General features: G+C 38.0%; 1 protein-coding gene across 2 annotated transcripts; it reads right to left on the minus strand.

The window, feature by feature from the left end:
- Positions 1 to 723: 723 nt before the first annotated feature.
- Positions 724 to 22,236, minus strand: LOC107795692 (inactive glucose-6-phosphate 1-dehydrogenase 4, chloroplastic-like). Of its 2 annotated transcripts, none has more exons than XM_075238577.1 (11): positions 22,070 to 22,236; positions 20,042 to 20,386; positions 17,157 to 17,251; positions 16,598 to 16,712; positions 16,273 to 16,478; positions 16,073 to 16,181; positions 2,386 to 2,426; positions 2,178 to 2,298; positions 1,896 to 2,095; positions 1,414 to 1,614; positions 724 to 1,325 (listed from the first exon to the last, which is right to left on the minus strand). In XM_075238577.1, exons 1-11 carry the CDS (start codon positions 22,178 to 22,180, stop codon positions 1,088 to 1,090), a joined length of 1,782 nt encoding a protein of 593 aa, XP_075094678.1. In that variant the 5' UTR covers positions 22,181 to 22,236; the 3' UTR covers positions 724 to 1,087. The 2 variants fall into 2 exon arrangements, with proteins under 2 accessions (XP_075094678.1, XP_075094677.1); XM_075238576.1 differs by having other exon boundaries at positions 20,042 to 20,380; positions 22,070 to 22,232.
- Positions 22,237 to 22,748: the final 512 nt, after the last annotated feature.

Below are 22,748 nucleotides of genomic sequence, written 5' to 3' on the forward strand. Positions count from 1 at the left end.
CTGTATTACTCTAATCTAGCATTTGTTTTTTTAACAATTGTTTTTTCTTTTTCTTTTCTTGTGCTTTTGGAAAGAGGAGAGAGTAAAGGGAAGGCTTATAAAAGTTTCGGTGGCTTATATTTATGTCTGTTGTTAGCAGCTCCTTCCCTAGGGTAGTTGTTGGGACTTCAAAGCGAAGGCTATTTATATTTTTAAAGAAAAGAATAACAAAATTCCTTTCAATTTCGAACTTAAGTGATGAAAAACTCCAAATACTGGATAATACCATTAATAGTTCTGCGGTGAAATTATTTAGTTGCATATAAATAATTGGGTTTGTGCAGAAAGTTCTTAAAATTGGTTAAGACGCTAGCCTAAGCAGAGTAAAGCTATATTCTACTGCTTATATCTAAAAGCAAAAGCACAATCCAATCACATGTCCCGATTTAACCCTTTAGTTTAAACAAATATTGAATTATTATAAGGACTTTTTGTTTTTTTTTTGCAAATAGATATAAGACAGACAGAATACACCCTAGAAAGTATGACAATCAACTTGGGACAGTGTGATACTCATACAATATTTGCACTATAGCTCCTGTTTTATGACATCGTGACATGCCCAGATTTAATCCTTTATTTTCATATCGATTTCCCTGAGATGATCAATTCCTATAGTAAAATGATTTATTGACTAGATTAACAACCAAATATATCGATGACAAGTTTAAACAAAAGCAAATATCCACCGTCAAAGAGCTGAAGATGGGAGGCAATCAGCAAAATGGTTAGTTCACCAATGTCACTATGCCACCAGCTTCACATAATCACATTACCTCATCAATTAAACAGAAACCAAAACAAACAAACAAGCGGCGACAACAATGCCGACCCATCTTTCAAATTCTAGTGTAATGTCATATCCACATGACAGAAAAAAGAAGAAGAATAGTCTGAATTTTTCTGTAGTGTGTAACAGGTGTGCAAATCTTTGACACTGATTCCATCTCAATCAATGACCATGAAGACCAAGTATGGAGAGAGTGGATTTCAAATAGTTCTTTCTTTATGAATTTCAATTTTGTATGATGGTTTGATAGGAAATTTGCTAATCAGCCAACCACTGGACCCCATGTTTAGCCCAGAGATTAGCAGCTTTATCTGGACCTTTGCTACCGAAGTTGTATCGTTCAAGTGTTACATTGTTGTTGTCCAACTCACTTAAAACTGGAGATAAAATATTCCACGCAGCTTCAACCTCATCACTTCTCATGAATAGATGGTTGTCTCCATCTATTACATCGTGAAGAAGTTGCTCATAAGAATCGGTTATCTCAACGTTGTACCTAATGCATCAAACCAAGGGAAACCATAAAAAACACGGAAATGGAGATCCTATTATAGCTATTAAAATAAGAAAACAGAAAACATTACTTGTCCTTATAAAGCAAGTTCAACTCAGAAGCCTCCAAATTCATGCCTAATCCTGGAATTTTATTATTGATTCTGACGAGAATGGCCTCATCAGGCACATCACGCAGAATTAGCTCATTAGTGTCAAGATTTTGCATATGCTCTCCATCTTTATGATAAAGGTTTCCAGGAACACGACGAAATTGTATACGAATTTCGACTCTGCAACACATCATTAAGGATAATTTAGGAAAAAAAGAAAAGAGACATATTTGATGACAATCTAAAGCATGCATCGAATTCTAGCATTCTGAGACAGATATAAATAGTTTGAATGGAACATGTAGAAACTATCATAACAGCATGCGCAATGCAGATATGCATCAAAACTTTTAAGATAATGTGAAAAGGATTCACCTCCTCTGCGTTTATGCAGTAGGATTTGATATTTCAAATAGTTGGCAGTTAAATACAGATATTCAACTAGGGAGCAGCAGCCACACCTGTTCTTTTTGAGCCCCCTGCCCGCCTTAATAAGAAAGGGCACACCATCCCACCGTGCATTATCAACGTATAAAACAGCACCAAAATATGTGGGCATTGGGTTGTTCTTATCCCTGAAGTTACTTCCAGAATCAGCTTCGTAATGCCCAAGAATTACATCAGATGACTCCAGTTTTCGAATTGATTTCAAAACCTTGACCTAAGGAGTAAAGGCTTATCACCAATTTCAACAAGAATTACTGAAATTGTTTTGTAACAAATAGAGAATAGAGGTTATATACCTTCTCATAACGAATATCTTCACCGTCAAGGGTGACAGGCGGCTCCATAGCAAGCAAGGACACTGTCTGAAAGATGTGACTGTGTACAACATCTCCTAAAATCCCATAGCCATTAGGATATCTATTAAGTGGAGGAGGAAAAAAGAAGAGGGTGAGGATTAGGACCACATACTTGTAACCTACATAAGTTTACTGAAACCTTGGCTACCTTGCTGAGGTCTGCACGCCTAACTCTTCAGAAAAAGTGATCTGAAAAATATGGTCAGTGATAAATTAAGACTTCTAGCACTATCGCCAAGTATAAAGACTTAAGAAATGATGGAAAAACCGTATTCTGTATTGAATAGCAAGCTGAGTATATATACAAGTTTACCTAAGACTACTCCTTGTATTAGGATACTTCTTCGACGTAAAGACTATCAAAATAAACTAACTGAAAGATACTCTAAATGAGAGGATAACTTTAGATCTACTGTGTAACTAAAAGGATAAACATAAAAGATAAAGACTACATCTAGTAGATGAAAACTGGTAACAATCTGGTAAGAGGAACTGCTGTTCCAATACGCCCCCCTCAAGTTAAGCTATGTGTCACTAAGCCTAACATGAATAGATTCCGGTCAAAGGCTGGCTTGGCAAGGGCTTTGGTGAGCGTATCAGCAAGTTGGTCAGCGGAATGAACATGAACAACTCGAATCAGCCCTTCTTCAACAAGGTTGCGCACAAAATGAAAATCCACCACAACATGTTTCATGCTACTATGAAGGACTGGATTCTTGCTTAGGTAAGTGACACCAATGTTGTCACAGTAAATTGTAGGGATATCTGTGACAGGGAGCTTCACAAGCAATAGGTTTCTAACCCACAGTAGTTCAGCAAGGGGACAAGAGTGGGTTGCTCTAGTGGTGAGCACCCTCCACTTCCAACCAAGAGGTTGTGAGTTCGAGTCACCCCAAGAGGAAGGTGGGGAGTTCTTGGAGGGAGGGAGCCGAGGGTCTATCGGAAACAGCCTCTCTACCCCAGGGTAGGGGTAAGGTCTGCGTACACACTACCCTCCCCATACCCCACTAGTGGGATTATACTGGGTTGTTGTTGTTGTAGTAGTAGTTCAGCAAGGGCATTGGCAACAACTCTATATTCGGCTTCAGTTGATGAGCGAGCTACAGTCTTCTGCTTTTTCGAGGACCAGCTGATAGGGTTTTGGCCAAGAAACAAAATATAACCAGATGTTGAGGATCTGTCAGTGAGATCTCCAGCCCAGACGGCATCAGAATACATGTGCAAATTAAAGTCAAACTTTGGGGACACGCGCAGGCCAAATTGAAGTGTACCACGAAGGTACCTGAGAACACGTTTCACAGCCTTCCAATGAAGATCAAATGGTGATCGCATAAACTGGGACAGTTTACTGACTGCATAGGCAATGTCCGACCTCGTAAAAGATAACTATTGAAATCTGCCTAGGACTCGGCGATAGCGAGTTGCATCTGTTACCTGAGCCCCATCATTGAGTTTGAGCAACTCGGAGGCACTCATTGGTGTTTTCGCACTCTTGCAGTCAGACATCAATTCATCACTTAGGATCTCATTGACATAATTGGCTTGAGATAGAACAATTTCATCAGAACTTCGAATCACCTCAACACCAGAGGCAAGAGAAGCTATAACCTCATTCACAGTGATAGGATTACTGCCGGTAACTATGATGTCGAAAATATACACCAAAACAAACATGATTCCAGCATCGTTGTGCCTAATGAATAAGGAGTTATCACATTCAATCTTGACAAATCCCATTGAGAAAAGATGGCCTTTGAGTGCATTATACCAAGCCCGAGGCGCTTGCGTCAGGCCATAAATTGCCTTGCGCAACTTACAGATATGGGTCGGATAATTATCACAAGTAAAGCCCGGAGGTTGCATAATCTACACCTCCTCTTCAAGGTCGCCTTGAAGAAATGCATGGTTAACGTCGAGTTGACGGAGAGGCCAGTGAAACCGAAGGGCAACAACAAGAATGATTCGCACGGTAGTGGATTTGACCACCGGACTGAAAGTCGAAAGGAAGTCAACACCATGCCTCTGAGTGAATCCTTTCGCCAATACCATGCCTTTGAGTGAATCCTTTCGCAACCAATCTTGCTTTATAGCGATCATCTGAACCATCCGCCTTCCTTTTAATCCTGAAAAGCCACTTGCAAGAAACAACATTTTTAGATCGATCATCCGGAACTAATTCCCAGATACTGTTATTCAGTAAGGCATCAAATTTGTGTTTCATTACTGCTCTCCACTCGGGATGTTTCTGGGCTTGTTTGAAGGTATGAGGTGTGATCAGGGCTGGCTCTAACAGTATAAGGGGTAAGGCTTGTGCTTTAGGAATAATATATACTCTCTCCGTTTTAATTTATGTGAACCTATTTCCTTTTTAGTCTGTGCCAAAAAGAATGACCTCTTTCCATCTTTGGAAACAATTTACCTTTATGCAATGATTTATAGCCACACAAAATATGTGTGCCTCATTTTACACTACAAGTTCAAAAGTCTTCTCTCTTTTCTTAAACTCCGTGCCCAGTCAAATGGGTTCACATAAATTGAAACGGAGGGAGTATTTTATAGGTTTATAGGTATTTAAAATATATATATATAGTACTTTTGTATGTTTCATATAAAGAGAAAGAAAACCTTGTAGATATGTTAATAAAGTAAAGATTTGACTTACTTAAAAATAGTAGATGAATAGTTTTCAATTTGATTTGATTTGACAATTCTACTTTTTACTCCTCCTCCCAACGTTTCAATTTTAGTATTTCACTCTTCATATTCTAATTGACATGAGACATACCTTCTCCTTTCTATTTATTCTTGCTCACCTTCTTTTTCCTAGATTTTTTTCTTTCTCCAAAATTTTATTATTCATCTTCTTTCTCCAAGATTTTATTAGTTCAAGTGTTCAATAATATTTTTAAGCTTCCAATAGTTCTATATTTCTATTGCTCTATAAAAAATATAGTATAGTTTTTCAAGATTTAGAGCAAAAATTTAGAAGCAGACAAGCAACAAGCCAATAACTAGATATTTTGGAATCAAAGTCTTCAAACTTCTTGAATCAGTCATTGGGTAATATCATTCTAACTTTCTAGTATTATTTTTATTTGTTATTTATTATTTTATTAATTTTACTCCATACATATTGTTTAATTTTTTTTTTTTAGAATATAAATATGTCAACAAGAAAATATGCATCCGGTTATTCAAAACTCCAAAAGAAAAAAAAGTTGAAAATTTAATAAAATCTCAAAAAGGAGCTCTTGACAAATTTTTGACAAACAATGAAAAAACTAAATCGAAAAATGTAGGAGAATGTTCTGTAGATGAACAAGTCACTAACTTAGTTGAGTCAGATGATAACAAAATACAAATTGAAGAAGAAGAGGTTTATGAGAAATCTGACGAAGATTCTCAAGAAAATCAAGAACTAATAAATGAATTAAATAATAGCATTCCTAAAAATATAGATGATCTTAGTTAATGGACTAATGTTGATACAAAGTTGAGAGATTTATTAGTAGAAAAGGGACCAACAAGAATTACTGACATAGATTTTCCAAAGGATAAATTCTTAAGGCACTTTTCTTCTACACATTATTTTCAAAAATTAGCAAATAGGGAAAGACATGAAAGAAGATGGTTAGTTTATTCCAAAGATTTTGATAGAGTATTTTGTTTTTGTTGCAAGTTGTTTAATACAAATTCTAGTGCTAGTATTAGTAAACTAGCTAGTGAAAGTAGTAGAGATTGGAAAAATCTTAGTACTAAGCTTAAAACTCATGAAACAACGAACGAACATTATTAATATGAGTGCATGGATTGACTTAGAAATGAGATTGTGCAAAAATAAAACAATTGATAAAGATATGCAAGACCAAATCAATAGAGATAGAGAGCATGGGCAGAATGTATTGTCAAGAATTATTGTCGTCATAAAAACTCTTGGTAAAAATAATTTGGCATTAGGGGAAAAAATGAAAAGATCTATCAGGAAAACAACGGATTTTTTTGAAGTCTTATTGAAATGATTGCAGAATTTGATCCTATCATGCAAGAACATATTCGGCGAATTAAACATGATGAAATTCAAAATCATTACCTCGGACATAATATACAAAATGAATTGATAAATTTATTGGCAAGTGAAAATAAGAATAATATTATTGAAAAGTTTATAGAAACAAAGTATTTCTCAATCATACTTGATTACACCCCAGATACAAGTCATCAAGAACAAATGTCTTTTATATTGCGAACTGTGGATATTTTATCAATTCCAATAAAAATTACTCCCTCCGTTCCAGTGTATGTGAACCTATTTCCTTTTTGGTCCGTTCCAAAAAGAATGACCCCTTTCTAAATTTGGAAACAATTTTGTTAAACTTTCAATTCTACCCTTAATGAGATGCTTTTATAACCACACAAATACGCTGGCCCCTTTTTGACTTGTTTAGGACCACAAATTTCAAAAGTCTTCAATTTTTCTAAAACTCCGTACCCAGTCAAACAGGTTCACATAAATTGAAACGGAGGGAGTACTGAATATTTTTTTGAAATTTTTAAAAGTGGATGATACAAGTGGAAAAGGTCTTTTTGAAGTTATTCTAGATGAAATAAAAAATATTGGACTTGATATTGATAATTTAAGAGGACAAGGATATGATAACGGATCCAATATGAAGGGAAAACACCAAGGAGTGCAGAAAAGACTACACCATGTGGTTGTCATAATCTAAATTTGGTACTTTGCGACATGGCTAATTCTTGTACGAAAGCTATATCATTTTTGGAGTAGTACAACGTATATATTCACTGTTTTCTTCTTCCACTAAGTGGTGGAAAATTTTAAAAGATAGAGTGCTCAGTCTTACTCTTAAATCATTATCACAAACACGTTGGGAAAGTCGTATTGAAAGTATTAAGGCAATAAGATTTCAGGCTCCACAAATAAGAGCTGCTTTAATAAAATTAGTAGAAGTTAGTGAGGATCCAAAAACAAAAAGTGAAGCGAGTTGTTTAGCAACATATGAGCTTGAAAATTTTGAGTTTTTATTGGACACGACTATTTGGTAATGACTGTTAATTTAGTTAGTAAAAGTTTACAATCAAAAGATATGCATATTGATGTTGCGATAAATCAACTAAGAGGTCTAATATATTTTTTTTAAAAAAATATAGAGAAGAAGGATTTACAAATGCTATGATTTCAGCTAAGGAAATTGCATTTGAGATGAATATAGAACCCAAATTTCATAATAAACGTGTAATGTATAGAAAGAAACAATTTGTTGAGAATGTTGATAATGAAATCACAAAGTCTCTTGAAGGATCTTTTAGAGTTGATTACTTCTTATACATAGTAGATCAAGCCATTTTTCACTTCAAAACATATTTGAACAGTTTGAAGTATATGAAAATATCTTTGGTTACCTATTTAGTGGTAAAAAATTGAGATCATTAGATAACGAGAATTTGAAAAAATATTGACTTAACCTTGAGTGTTCCTTAAAACATAACAGTCACTCTGATATTGATGGTTTAGACTTATTTTCAGAATTAAAAGTGTTAAAGGGAAATAGTACAAGTAAAAGATAATACTCTAATCGATATACTCAATCAAATAAAAAGACTTGATTCTTTTCCCAAATGCTTATATTGCTTATAGAATAATGTTAACAGTTGCTTAAGCAGAAAGAAGTTTTTCAAAATTAAAATTGATAAAATCTTACCTAAGATCAACAATGTCTCAAGAAAGATTAAATGGCTTGGCTATATTATCAATTGAAAGGAATTATTAGAAAAAATCGATTATAAAAAAATTATTAACAACTTTGCATCTCAAAAAGCTAGAAGAATAAATTTCAAATAAAAATATAAATTATAACGTTCTTATAAATACTTAGGCCTCACATTAAATCTTTAAGCCCCACATGCACTTGAGCCGCCCCTGGGTGTGATGATGGGATTGAGGTGAGATAGGGAGTCAAAAATTTGTTTTGGCTTATGAATATTATTTTGGGACCTGGTGATAATGCGATTTGGGGGTGTGGGGCAGGGAGGTGGAGATGGATTAGCAAGTAGTTCTGAAAGTGGCATGATGGTAGATGCTTGAAGAAGCATATTTGCTGGTGAATTTTGGTTGGCAGAGCAGCGTCGATAGACTAGGGAGGGGGCGACGGACTTGATAATGTATTGGGCACTTTTAGAGGTGAATTTGCAGGAGAGGAAGAAGAAGAAGGTACATGGGAAGGTGGGGCTGGGCAGCGGGAATCTTGGGGGGATAAGAAATTGGAGAGAGATGGAGACTTACCTGAAGCAGAAGTCTGTGACGAGCCTGATTCCACTGATGTCGTTGGTGTGTCGCCGAAAATCATGGAGGGATGAGTTTGTGGTGTAGGAGATGGATGGGAGGGGGACTCTGTTGAAGAAGAGGAATTGGACTCTCTATTACTGTTGTTTGTGGGTATTAAAATAGAATGGGGCAATTCCGAAATTATGAAAAGTATAGGGGTGGATTTAAAAGCCTCTTTATGTACAAGTTTATGACATTCCAGATGATGTGATTTTAGTGCAATATTAGAGAAAAAATTTTTAAAGGGAAAAACATTCTCAAAAAATTGCACATCGCGAGATAGAAAAATTTTAGAGGAACCTGGATCAAAACACTGGTGATGATTTAGAGAAAAACCTAGATAGACACATGGTGCGGACTTTGGTTCAAGTTTATTTTTCGAATAAGATTTTAGCCACGGATAACATAAACACCCAAAAATTTTAAGTGAGTCATAGTTGGTATTTCACCAAATAATTTTTGAAATGGAGACATTATTTAAAAGAGACGTTGGAAGGCGATTAATCAGATAAACAGCATGATGGCATGCAAATGACCAAAGAATTGGTGGAAGTGAAGGCTCGTGAAGTAGTGTTCTTGCAATTTCGATGATTTGTCGATGTCATCGCTCTGCAAGAGCAACTCTTTGAGGCGTATAGGGTGGGGTAGAGAGATGTTCGATACCATGAAGAGAGATAGGGATCAAGACTTTTATATTCTCCTCCACCATCAGTGTAAAATGATAAAATATTGGTATCGAAGTGTTTTTCTACCAAAGGGTGAAAGTTTTGAAAAAGCTCTTTGACTTCACTTTTATTTTTAGGCTGTACTACCGGGTATATCTCATGAATTGATCAACAAACAAGCAGTAATACAATATTTTGTCAAGAGATAAAACTGGGAAGGGTCCCCATAAATCACTAAAAAAAACTAAATAGGTTTAAAGCTATTTAGAGTCAAATTGTGAAACGGATGTCGATGGGCTTTATTAGACGAACATGAATTACAAAAAAGTAATTTGTCTCGCTCAGAGAAGGGAAGGGAAAATTTATTCAAAATGTACTTAAGAACTCTAGAGTATGGATGACCCAGACTTTGATGCCAAGTCGTCATGGAATCTGTAGTAGAGGACATGTGAACTTGTGGAGTTGAATTGGTCCATTCATACAGTCCATTTTATTCCGGCCGCACACCAGTGGTACCCGTGTTTTCTGATCCTTCACAAGAAAACGAAAAGGAAAGAATTTAACAGAGGATAGATTGTCTTGACAAAATTTAGAAACAGAGATGAGATTACGTTTAATAGTTGGGGCACATAAAGTGTGAGTAAGCTTAAAAACATTATTTGATGCCTTTAACTGAGTGGAACCAGTATGAGTTATGGGAATTTTGTTACCGTCACTCATAGAGACGTCCCCATTGCCATGATATTCTTGGAAATTATGCGGCGCAGTGGTGATATGGTGAGTGGCACCAGAAACTACAATCCACGGATTGGCTGTAGTGGTGAAGCCAGATATGTAGTTGGCTTTGGCCGCAAAATGATTGTGAGACTTGGATAGGCAGACGCTCGCGACGTGGCCAAACTTGTTGCATAACTGACAGCGAATAACATTGGTGTAAGTATTATTCGAGGGCTGCCATTGAGGTGGAGCATTGGCGCGCATATTCTGGCGCCATTGTTGATTGTTGTTATGGCGGCGATTGTTATTATTGTTGTTGTATTTGTTGCGAGTGGCAACTGCAGTAGTGATTGTACTGGGATTTTTCTTAGACTCTTCATGGCGAACGAAGAGTTCATGATCAAGCAACTTTTCATACAGTTCTTCATAGGTGACAGTGGTGTCACACGAGCGAATAGCAACAGAGATCTCCCAAAACTCAGGACCAAGACCGCTAAGGATTTTGACAATGAGCTCGGAGTTTGACACAGGGGCACCAACAGTGGCTAGTTCATCTGAAAGAGACCGAATAGCTTGAAGATATTCGGTAATGGAGCGAGAGTCTTTGGTAATCCGGGCAAGTTGATCACGCAGGCTAAAGATTCGGGTTTGGGACCTGTTTGCATAAGCAGTGTGCAAGGTGTCTCAAGCCGTCTTAGATGAGTTTGTCGCAGCGACCGTGGAGGCAATGGTGGGTTCAACAGAAGCCATAAGGGCATTTTGAATGAGTTAGTCTTGACGGAACCAAGGTGCGTAGGTCGGGTTGGGGGATATGTTTGTGCCAAGGGTGATAGTACGGTTAGGAGTCGGACTAGATCCATCAAGGTGATCATAAAGGTTATGGTCGTGCATAAGCATGGAAAATTGAGCTTTCCAAGGCGCGAAATTTTGGCTACCACTAAGTTTGATTGGTAGTTGGGAGGCGAGATTGAATTGAACTATGGTATTGGTACCAGAGGTGTTGTCCGCCTTGACAACTCTGAGATTGTTTCCATTGTTGGCCATTGAATTAGATCGTACTCGTTAGAGCTCTATAGGCTCAGATACCATATAAAGACTTAAGAAATGATGGAAAAACCGTATTCTATATTGAATAGCACAAGTTTACCTAAGACTACTCCTTGTATTAGGAGACTTATTCAACGTAAAGACTATCAAACTAAACTAACTGCAGGATACTCTAAATGAGAGGATAACTTTAGATCTACTGTGTAACTGAAGGATAAAAATAAAAGATAAAGACTACTTCTAGGAGATGAGAACTGGTAACTGATGGAAAACATGTATGAACAGCAGAAGCAAATAGCCAGGATCACTTGCATGTAATATAGACAACACATAATCACAGATTTTAATCAAACATAAAATCAATACTTATCTCTTGAACCGTGACCGCAATCGAGAAAAGAGCCTTCAAGTGAGAGTTCTGTTGTGTGACCCAAATAATACTCGGAATTGGCAAAACTCATGTGGGCGAGTTTCTCCTAGGAAAACCGTATATCAAAAGCCATCAATTCCTTTTGGATTAAGACCCCTTTATATAGCCACGAGTTTTAGGGTTTAAAACCTTTCCCTAAACCTGTTGGGTCTTCCTTTTCCACCAAGAAATAGAATTTCATTTCATTCCTAATTATTCAGACACAGTAGGGACCGCAGTATTTAATTAACGAGGCTTCATACTATGGACTTAATTCGAAATATCCGAATTAATATTATCATAATAAATTACGAATTATTCCACTAAAAATTTGTAACTGCGCTCCTCAGTTCAATTTCGAAATACTTTCATTAAACCTTATTTAACTCCCCATGTTAAGCTTCAGATACTAATCAAATAAATTAAATTACTGACAATTTAATTTATTGATTATTTCCTTTAGACTTTCGCTTAACTTATTTTCTTTAGACTTTCACTTAACTATGTTCCAAGACCCCACTTTCGGGATAGTGCTTGCGTAGTGACTCGTAGATTATAGTGGCTTTGGTGAACGATGGTAGGGTAAGGTCTTGTCCTCGGAGGTGTCAGCGTGGGGGAGGGGGTACGGGGGTAAGAGGGGTAAGAGGGCTAAGGGTGCTACTAGGCTGAGAGTGGGGTCTTGGAACATAGGAACTTTGGCTGGAAAATCTATAGAGTTAGCGAAGATTTTCGAGAAAAGGAAGATTAATATAGCTTGTGTACAGGAGACTTGGTGGGTAGGAGATAAGGCGCGGAATGTGGGCAGTTTCATACTTTGGTATTTTGGGAGGGTGGGGGGAAGGAACGGGGTAGGTATCTTGGTTGATAAGGACCTCCGTGAACTAGTGGTGGAGGTTAGGAAGGTGAATGACAGGCTGATGACTATTAAGTTAGTTGTTGGAGGTTTTACTTTGAACATAATCAATGCGTACGCACCCAAGTAGGCTTGGATGAGAAAGTCAAGAGGCGTTTCTGGGAAGATTTGGATGAGATGATGCGTGGTATCCCGCATACCAAGAAGCTTTTCATAGGAGAAGATTTCAACGACCACATTGGAGCGGCGTCTGGGGGGTATGATGATGTGTATGGTGGCTTTGGTTTTGGAGATAGAAACGGAGGAGGAACGTCTCTGTTGGACTTTGCTAGAGCATTTGATTTGGTGATAGCAAACTCGAGTCTCCCCGAAGAAGAGGGAGCACTTGGTCACCTTCCGGAGTTCGGTGGCCGAGACTCAGATTGATTATTTACCCTGCAGGAAGTCCGATAGGGGTCTTTGCACGGATTGCAAGGTCATCCCGAGTGAGAACCTCTCGACCCTTCATAGGCTCCTGGTCATGGACCTTGAGATCACGAGGAAGAGAAGGAAGAGGGCGATGTATAGCCAACATAGGATCAAGTGGGGAGCCTTTGACGGAAGCTAAAGTGCGGGAGTTAGGGGTTAAGCGGGTAGCTATGGGGGCTTGGAGGAGTAGTGGGGACGCAAGCGATATGTGGACCACGACTGCGCAGTGCATTAGGGAAGCCACGGGAGAGGTATTAGGGGTCTCAAAGGGTTACTCTGGTGGTCACAAGGGAGACTGGTGGTGGAATGGAGAGGTGCAAGGAAAAGTGAAAACCAAGAAAGCAGCGTATCTGAAACTAGTGGAAAGTGTAGACGAGGAGGAGAATAGGGCGAATAGGGAGCATTATAAGTTGGCTAAGAAAAAGGCAAAGCTAGCAGTTACGGTGGCCAAGACTGCAGCTTTTAGTCGTTTGTATGAGGAACTCGAGGGCCGAGGTGGGGATAAAAGGTTGTTCAGGTTAGCCAAGGCGCGAGAAAGGAAGGCGCGTGACTTGGACCAAGTGAAGTGCATCAAGAACGAAGAAGGTAGAATTTTGTTGGATGAGGGGTTTAACCGTCGGAGATGGCAAATCTACTTCCATAGTCTCTTGAACGAGAAGGGGGACAGGAGCATTGTACTGGGTGATTTGGAACTCCCCAAGAGTCGTTGTGACTTTAGGTATTGTAGGCGTATTAGAGTTTATGAAGTTGAGGGGGCTATGCGTAAGATGAGCAGGGACAAAGCGATCGGGCCGGATGAAATCCGGTGGAGTTTTGGAAGAGTGCGGGCAAGGCAGGCTTGGAGTGGCTCACTAGGTTATTTAATGTCATTTTTTAGAACGAAGAAGATGCCCGAAGAGTGGAGGTGGAGCACGATGGTTCCATTATACAAGAACAAGGGTGATATCCAAAATTGCAATAATTATCGGGGTATCAAGCTGCTTAGCCATACTATGAAAGTCTGGGAGAGAGTGGTAGAGCTAAGGGTGAGGAGGAGTGTGTCTATTTTCGAGAACCAGTTTGGATTTATGCCGGGGCGTTCGACTACAGAAGTCATCCACCTTGTTAGGAGATTGATGGAGCAGTATAGGGAGAGAAAGAAGGACTTGCATATGGTGTTCATCGACTTAGAAAAGGCGTACGATAAAGTTCCGAGGGAGGTTTTGTGAAGATGTTTGGAGGCTAGAGGTGTACCTGTTGCCTACGTTAGGTTGATTAAGGACAAGTATGATGGAGTAAAGACCCGAGTGAGGACAGTGGGTGGGGACTCGGACCATTTTCCGGTTATGATGGGGTTGTATCAGGGGTCGGCACTTAGCCCTTTTTTGTTTGCTTTGGTGATGGACGTATTGACGCGCCACATCCAAGGGGAGGTGCTGTGGACTGTGGTGCATGCTATTTGCAAATGATATTGTATTGATTGACGAGACGCGAGAAGGTGTGAATGCGCAATTAGAGGTATGGAGGTAAACCCTGGAATCTAAAGGTTTCAAGTTGAGCAGGACCAAGACAGAATACTTGGAGTGTAAGTTTAGTGGCGAGACTCAAGGAGGGGAAGGGGAGGTGAGGCTGGACTCGCAGGTCATCCCTAGGAGAGGAAGTTTTAAGTACATTGGGTCTATTATTCAGGGGGGTGGGGAGATTGATGAAAATGTCACACATCGTATTGGGGCGGGATGGATGAAATGGAGACTCGTTTACGGAGTTTTGTGTGACAAGAAGGTGCCACCGAAACTTAAGGGTAAGTTCTACAGAGTGGTGGTCAGACCAACGATGTTGTATGGGGCTAAGTGTTGGCCAGTCAAGATCGCTCATGTCCGGAAGATAAAGGTAGCAGAGATGAGGATGTTGAGATGGATGTGCGGGCACACCAGGTTAGATAGGATCAGAAATGAGGTTATTCGCGACAACGTGGGTGTGGCCCCTATTGAGGACAAGATGCGGGAAGCGCGGCTTAGGTAGTTTGGTCATGTGAGGACGAGGAGCACAGACGCCCCGGTGAGGAGGTGTGAGAGGTTGACATTGGAGGGCCTACGGAGAGGTAGAGGTAGGCCAAAGAAGAAATGAGGAGAGGTGATTAGGCAAAACATGGCGCAACTTCAGCTGACCGAGGACATGACCCTTTATAGGAAGGTATGGAGGTCAAGGATTAGGGTAGTAGAGTAGGTAGTCTAGAGTGTTCATAACAGTAGTATTGGCACGCAATCTCGCTTTCTGTTGGTAGTAGGTTTTTATGACTAACCGTTGTTTTCTTTCATTGTTGATCACCTTACTATCTTGTTGTTTTTATTCTACTTTTATATGGCTTTTTGGTACTGTCCCTTCTAGTCTATATTTTCATTAATGTGGTGCTTATGCTTTCCTAAGCCGAGGGTCTATTGGAAACAGCCTCTCTATCCTCACAAGGTAGGGGTAAGGTATGTGTATACACTACCCTCCCCAGACCCCACGGTGTGGGATAATACTGGGTATGTTGTTCTTTCGCTTAACTTATTTCATGTGACGGATACAAAATCCACCTGCAGGGTTTACACATGAAAACTTATAAGTTTTCATAAAGGTGTATCATCAATCTCTAGACCGAAACATGAATTTCATCAACTAACTATTACTTCACCAATGTATATCATCATTATCCAATTTACCAGGCATATTGTCCCACAAAAGAATCTCGCCTTCTGATAAATCAAAATAATAAATAATATACATGACTAATAATAATTATATCAAGATTAAGAGTATAAGTACGTTTAGTGGCTAGATAAGTTATTTTATTAAGTCAGTACAAAATACTTATCTCTACTTGGTCCGTTCAATACATACAAAATGTACTAGCACAAGAAGTCGGAATTAAACTATTCTCATAATCAAGATAAATTATATTTAATCTTGTGCTACAATCATTCCTGATGGTTTATCCAATTCCATCATTAGATTGTGAACATGATCTTTATACTTATAAGAACCGATGATTTAATCTTCCGTGTATAAGCTAAACTCTATACACTAAATCATCTACTATATAAGTAACAGACGCAAACGAATATATGATCTATTTAAAATTTTATTAAAATGAATAAACAATTATTCCATAATAAAGATTATATCCAAACCAAATCCATGGTTAATAGTATATATCCCAACAATTTACCACTTAGACTTTTAACCATGATAACTATTAGAATATACTATATCTAAATGTATGGTTAATAGTATATGCCCTAACAGTAACAATCTGGTAAGAGGAACTGTTGTTCCAATACTAAGGTGAATTGAGAGACAATTATAACTAACCTGTATGTTGTGTATGTAACTTCGATTCCATAATGGCATAAATACTAGATTAGAGAACCTTAGAACCGCAAGATTTTCGATTGTGTTCCTTCCCAAAAGATGATCTATCCTGGAAGATAGGCAAGTAAAACAGTGATCAGTAAATAATTCAGAATGCAAAGTCTTCTTGTCTCACACATATCACAAAATGCGTTTCGAACCTGTATAATTGCTTTTCCTCAAAGTTTGAAAGAAGTGAGGTAGTTAACTGATGAGAAGAAAACGAACCCAGACCAAAGGGTTTTTCAATTATTACACGATTCCAGCCCCTCTGGGTTTGCGCCTTTTCAGCAAGAGAGGATGCTACATCGATAAGTGCTTCTTCAGGCACAGAAAGGTAAAATATTCTGTTTGCTCCAAACTTTCCCTAAGGTACACGAGCTGTTAAAGACAGGAATAGCAATAACATGGAATTGGACACTGGGAGCACTTACGCACACAAGTAAATCTTTTCAGCTATAATGGACAATCATCAGTAGTACTTACCTCAGCTTCTTCCATGAGAGTATTGAGATTTGACATTCCTTCTCGGTTGTCATACCCTCCATTAAGATAGAATATTCTTTTGAGAAACGCATCCATTTTTTCTTCACAGTTTTCTCTGCATAAAGAACTTTATTGTAACTATATAAAGTTACAATACATCATCTTACGCAAAGATTTTATTTTAAGATATGGAAATGGGGATGATTTTCTGTTGAACAATTTTTATGCTAAAAGATCAAATATAAAAAGATATGCTAATTTCATTATAGAAAACATTTTTTAATCTAACCATTCATAACTCCTTCACTAGCCTTCCAGATGCTCTAGCAAACATATCTTAAATTTTGAAGTGCAAAAGTCTGAATTGTTTTAGTTAAAAACTCAAAATCTAGAAGAGAATCCTTCCGTCCCTCCCTCGTGTGCACTCGCGCTCTGTCTCTGTGTGTGTGCGCGTGCATATTTCTTAAGTTTCAAATGATATAAACAGATAGATATACATGGTAAATATCTAAAACGAAGATACATGTTTATATATGCATTTGGAAGTTGGGGAACATACTGGAGATCAATGCGGCAACTTAAAGTTGGTGCTATTATGGCTCTCAGATCTTCTTCTGTCAAATTTTTCCTCGAGTACCCATATATAACAAATTTCTGCAGCCATCAAAAAGCTGGTAAGCCTAGAAGGTTAACCTTATTTGTATATAACTTTCCAGTGTTATGCTTCCTATGATATATATAAAAATAAAATAAAAACAGATGTAACTAGCAGGATAATTCAAACATTCTAATTCAATCTATTAACTTGATCTTTTTATTCGACTACCTTAGCTTGTTATCCAGAAAGATTCAAATTTCAAGTCCCTCAATTGTTCTTGCTTGAATCTACTTCAAATGATTCTAACAGAACAAGGAATTACCAACCATTATATACTTCCAAGTTAAAGTACCAAGTTCATTTGTTTCATAACTTCATGATGTGGTCAGTTCTCTTCACTTATGGAAGCCCTGACTCCTTGTCAAGCCCCACAATCATTGCACTTGGTGTGGCACACGAGTCCACTCATGCTGCCATGAAGCTTGCTCTAATCCTAACAGTTGTAACTTGCCTCCAAATTACAAGCCCATGTAACAAAGTGGTAGAAACTAAAGCCCAAAAGCTTAAACACACAAAGTGGTAGAAACTAAAGCCTCATACATCTTTCAACTAGTTCAGTTACAAGCACGGCACCACCCCTCCACCTCAAAAGGTTCATCTAGATGTTAATCAAGCTACTATGTTTGATCTCAATAAAAAAATTATACAAGCAGAGCTCAAGCTGTCACAGATATTTCAAACAGTTACTTTCAGAAATTTATAATCTGATACAACCAATTGATGTGACTTGTAAGGTGCAACAATTATTAAGAAATAATTGAGTTAACAGACGATCTAACGAGAAATTATATTTTGCATTGGTAAGAAATATATAATAAAATATGTGCTCTTTTTTTGGTGGTCAGAGAAGCTGTCTTGACTCGGGATAATCTCAGGAAGAGGGGGATGCCACTTTGTTCAAGCTGCTACTTCTATGGACAGGATGCAGAGACAAATGACAATCAATCATCTGCTTTTACACTGCAGGGTTACTAGTCAACTATGAGATTCGTTCATCAATCTCAGAGGCATCAGATGGGCAATGTAGACCTGCTGATGTTTTGATAAGCTGGAACAAAGAAGGAAATTGCAGCAGAAACAAACACGACAACAACAACAACCCAATATAATCCCACAAGTGGGGTCTGGGGAGGGTAGAGTGTACGCAGACCTTACCCCTACCCCAGAGGGGTAGAGAGGCTGTTTCCGAAAGACCGTGGGCTCGAGAAGAAGAAAAATAAACAATAGACAATAGGTCAGTGACAACAATAGAAGATAAAAAAATATTAACAGCATCGTAAGAAGTAGAAAAATAGATGTAAAAGCAATACTATAAACAACAATACTACCATAGAAAATAGTGAGGAAACTACATAAACCACTAACAACCCACAGCGAAACAACAACAGGCCAGCCCCTCCCCCCCCCCCCACCGGAACAACCCTAACCTACAACCCTAATGCTCGACCGCCACCCCTTCCTATCCAGAGCCATGTCCTCGTAGATCTGAAGTCGCGCCATATCTTGCTTGATCACCTCACCCAAATACTTCTTAGGTCGTCCTCTACCTCTCCTCGTACCTGCCAATGCTAACGTCTCACACCTCCTAACCGGGGCATCTATGCTTCTCCTCCGCACGTGCCCGAACCATCTAAGCCTCGCTTCCCGCATCTTGTCGTCAATGGGAGTCACACCCACCTTCTCCCGAATATCTACATTCCTAATCTTATCCAGCCTATTGTGCCCGCACATCCATCTCAACATCCTCATTTCTGCCACTTTCATCTTCTGGGTATGGAAATTCTTGGTTGCCCAACACTCAGCCCCATACAACATGGCCGGTCTAACCATCGCTCTATAGAACTTGCCTTTGAGTTTCGGTGGCACTTTCTTGTCACACAGGACTCCAGATGCTAACCTCCATTTCATCCACCCCACTCCTATACGGTGCGTGACATCCTCGTCTATCTCCCCATCCCCCTGGAAAATTATCCCTGCAAGTATATGGAGGACAGTTTGGATGAATTCAAGATGTTTTGAAGATAAGAGTAGCTCTTTACAGAAAATTAAGATGGATTGTATTCTTCTTTTTAGTTTTTGGTATAAATCTGAATATATAGAGGAACCCGAGGATATCCTAGATGTGTTTAGATTCTTTGCAAGAAGATTAAGGTCTCATTTGGGTTTTTGATTTTTGGTTACCTGTTGTAACACCTTATTTGCACAACCTTTGTGCTGATGTCTATTTAAATGTACATAAAATGTTACCTTCTCAAAAAAAATATGTGCTTTTAGTATTTTATGACTTATTATTATATTACTGCTAAATTAATAAGTAGTAAAGGAAATATGAATTTTTATGTCAATGCTATATCGTTTAACAATATATTCAGTAGCTATATATCTGTATGAATCATATCAACAACAACAACAAACCCAGTGTAATCCCACATAGTGGGGACTGGGATATGAATCATACAAAGACAAAAATAAATTTTGAACTAGCATAAACAAGCGGAGCTTTGTTTCTGAACAAGTTGGTTCATTAACAACTCATTTCCTACTCATATGAGGAAAGGGGCAAAAGAAATATGTCTTCTATAAAAATAAGGATCGCTATAACAGATTATTGGGTATAAGTTTCATACTGTATTTATAACCCTCAACCAACCAAGCAAAAACTTAAGACGAAATTATGTTCCACTCGGATCAGATATGAATATTATGGACACTGGACAGAATAGAAATTTCAACAGATACATAGAAGTCAAAAAGGAGCAGAATTGTAGTTAATCCAATGTACCTACCTCTGGAAGATGACCACTGTAATACAAAGCAAATAATGCTGGAAAGATTTTTGTTCTAGCTAGTAAACCGGTGGCCCCAATAACAGCAATGCTAAGAGAGGCTGAATCATAAGTTTCTGCATCAGTACTGGATGATTGAGTCTCAAACAAAGGCAAAGGCAACTTTATGGAAACCTCCATCCCCGAAGCGTCAACTTTAACTTCTTCATCTAGTGAAGTAGTGTTTCGAGTTCCTTCCACATTGAAAGATGTAGACCTTATGGAAGAATGCGGTCTGTTGACATCAGGAGGTTGAACATGTGCCACATAAATCATTCGTGTTCTGGTTTTCTTTATTGTCTGTCCCTTTGAAAGAATGTATATCAGTCTCCAGACAAATATTCGGCATCACAATGGAATTGGCCAGAAAAGATGCATGCAATAAATTCCCCAACTAAACCACACTATTATAGAATGCAGGAAAAGTGAGCTACGAAAAGACAAAGCTAAAAGCATGATTCACCAGATTCTTCTGATTTGAAGATGAAAGAGTTACTAAGAAGTATCAGTCAAACTGAAAATGTTGCCAACAGTTTGGATTCATCTAGTCAACCAGTTCATCCAACTAAACATATTTAAGAATTCAGGAAGAAGAGATACTTCAGTTTGGTGCTGTAGCATGTAGGACATGCATGCTAATACCGCCTCGACACATCTGGGGAACGAATTTATACGTCTTTCTAGTTTTTTACCATTATCTTTTCTGGTGAACACGTCTTGAAAGGAGCTCAGAGGTGATTTAGAAGCGTGACAGCAGAAGAACATGGTTAAAATAACTAACTTATATAATCATTCAGCAACTCAATTAAATACTGATTTTAGCAGATCCAGTTATTGACCTTATGCTTGCGATTTGATAATTTCTTCTTCAATTAGTATAAAATGTGTATATAAAATTTTCACTTAGTGTATTGTGCAAAACATGAAAAATCACATATTTCGTGAAAAGGTTCAATGTTATGTTAAAACTTCCTTCCAACCAAATTTTGCACATTTTATTGGGCATCTACAAAAGCGACCAATCCTAGGTGGTAAAATGGTTGACAGAATCTCAATAACTGGGAAGTTCTGTGCTTATTCATCTGAAAATGAAAATTAATGGCAGAAAACTAAAGATACTAGTACCTAGTAGTTTGTAGATAGAACCACTGATATGAAGTTGAGGAATTATGACATAGCCCCTATACTCACTTGAAACACGCAACCAAATAGATTAGCGATTTCGGAAAAAAAGGGAAGAAAAATAAAAATAAATTCTGGATCATAGCCTACAAGACAACCTACAATGACTCGGGGTATGGTCATGTTTAAAAGTATCCAGAAGTATACTTCGAAGGGTTCACAAATTACCAATACTTATGCTATACTTGTTTGACATGGAAATGTCATGGCATACGAAGAGAAACGTAACATCGATCATCGGTTCAGTATATCATAATCAAGGTACATTTAGATGTCTTCCTTCACATATTTAACCCCAAAAAAAGTTCTTTTTATCAGTGCGTCAGTGGAAACTAAGATCGTTCAAACATAAAAAAATTCTCAGCTAAGACCAAGCAACGAACATATAACATACACACACATACACACGTATATACACATACACATGCACTGTCTCTCTTAAATAAAAGCACATATATACACGTCGCATTCTTCCCCTCTGAATTTTTTAAAAATTTTTTGCATAAACACAATAGCACTCACATTCCAAACTACAATAAATGATTAGTTACTTATTCTCTGTATCGTCCCAATTTTATCGGCTGTCCCCGAAGGAACGATAGTCAACTGTTATATCACTGAAATTATAACATTATTCAGTCTATGAACACCAATTTCCTTGGTGCAGTCTGAAATAACTTACTTTTTCAAGTAAATATCATATACTTCTTCATAAATAGAAAAATTATAAAAGGAGGAAATAGAGAGCACCATATAGCTCAATTTGGTTCGCCAGGAAAAATATAAGAAAATGGATTCAAAGTTTACCGGAAAAGTACGGACAGCTGTTGGTAATACAGCGAGTTTCCGATTAGTTGACGGGAAGATTGAGGTCTCTGATGAAGACGCTGATAGCGATACTGATGAAAGCGACGCCATCACTTTGATTCTTCCGATCAACACATTTCTGTTGTATTTCCCAGTATATATATATATATATATATCGTTGTTTACTATGAAAAATACGTCAACAAAATCTCTCGTGTCTGGGTTTTGACTTTTGGTGATGTTTTGGGCTTGGGTTCTCACATTTTTTGACGGATTCCTCTCTACGCGTTCAATTGCAGCTTAACTTTGGCCCGTCCATTTGATTCTTGATATTGGGCCCGTGGGAAGTTCTTTAAACAAGAAATAACACTGATGGACCTCTTTAAGAGGCTGAATAGCCTAATAAACACTTTTACTTGTCCCGCTTTGTTATTTCGGTCCCAATATTCTACGAATTTTTATCCAGACACTCGTAGTTTTCAAAACACATTACTTTAAACCCCTCTGACCGTTGACCAAGCATATGTGGCAAATTCATGACCGAGTTCGACAAAATACGTGAATTTCACACGTATAACGAGAGTAAACATAAAAAAAATTAGACTAAAAATAATTAAAATAAGAAGAAAAAGTAAAAAGTAAAAGTAAAAGTAAAAGGCAAAAAAATAATATAAGAAAA

This window comes from Nicotiana tabacum, chromosome 19 (genome assembly GCF_000715075.1).
Source record: "Nicotiana tabacum cultivar K326 chromosome 19, ASM71507v2, whole genome shotgun sequence".
Lineage (NCBI taxonomy): Eukaryota > Viridiplantae > Streptophyta > Magnoliopsida > Solanales > Solanaceae > Nicotiana > Nicotiana tabacum.

Coding starts and splice junctions, on each gene's coding strand:
- LOC107795692 (XM_075238577.1), bottom strand. CDS start 22,180: ATGGCGTCGCTTTCATCAGTATCGCTATCAGCGTCTTCATCAGAGACC. Junction 16,182..16,272: donor GAGGAAAAGCAATTATACAG/GTTCGAAACGCA, acceptor CCTATCTTCCAG/GATAGATCATCTTTTGGGAA. Junction 2,299..2,385: donor GGCGTGCAGACCTCAGCAAG/GTAGCCAAGGTT, acceptor TCCACTTAATAG/ATATCCTAATGGCTATGGGA.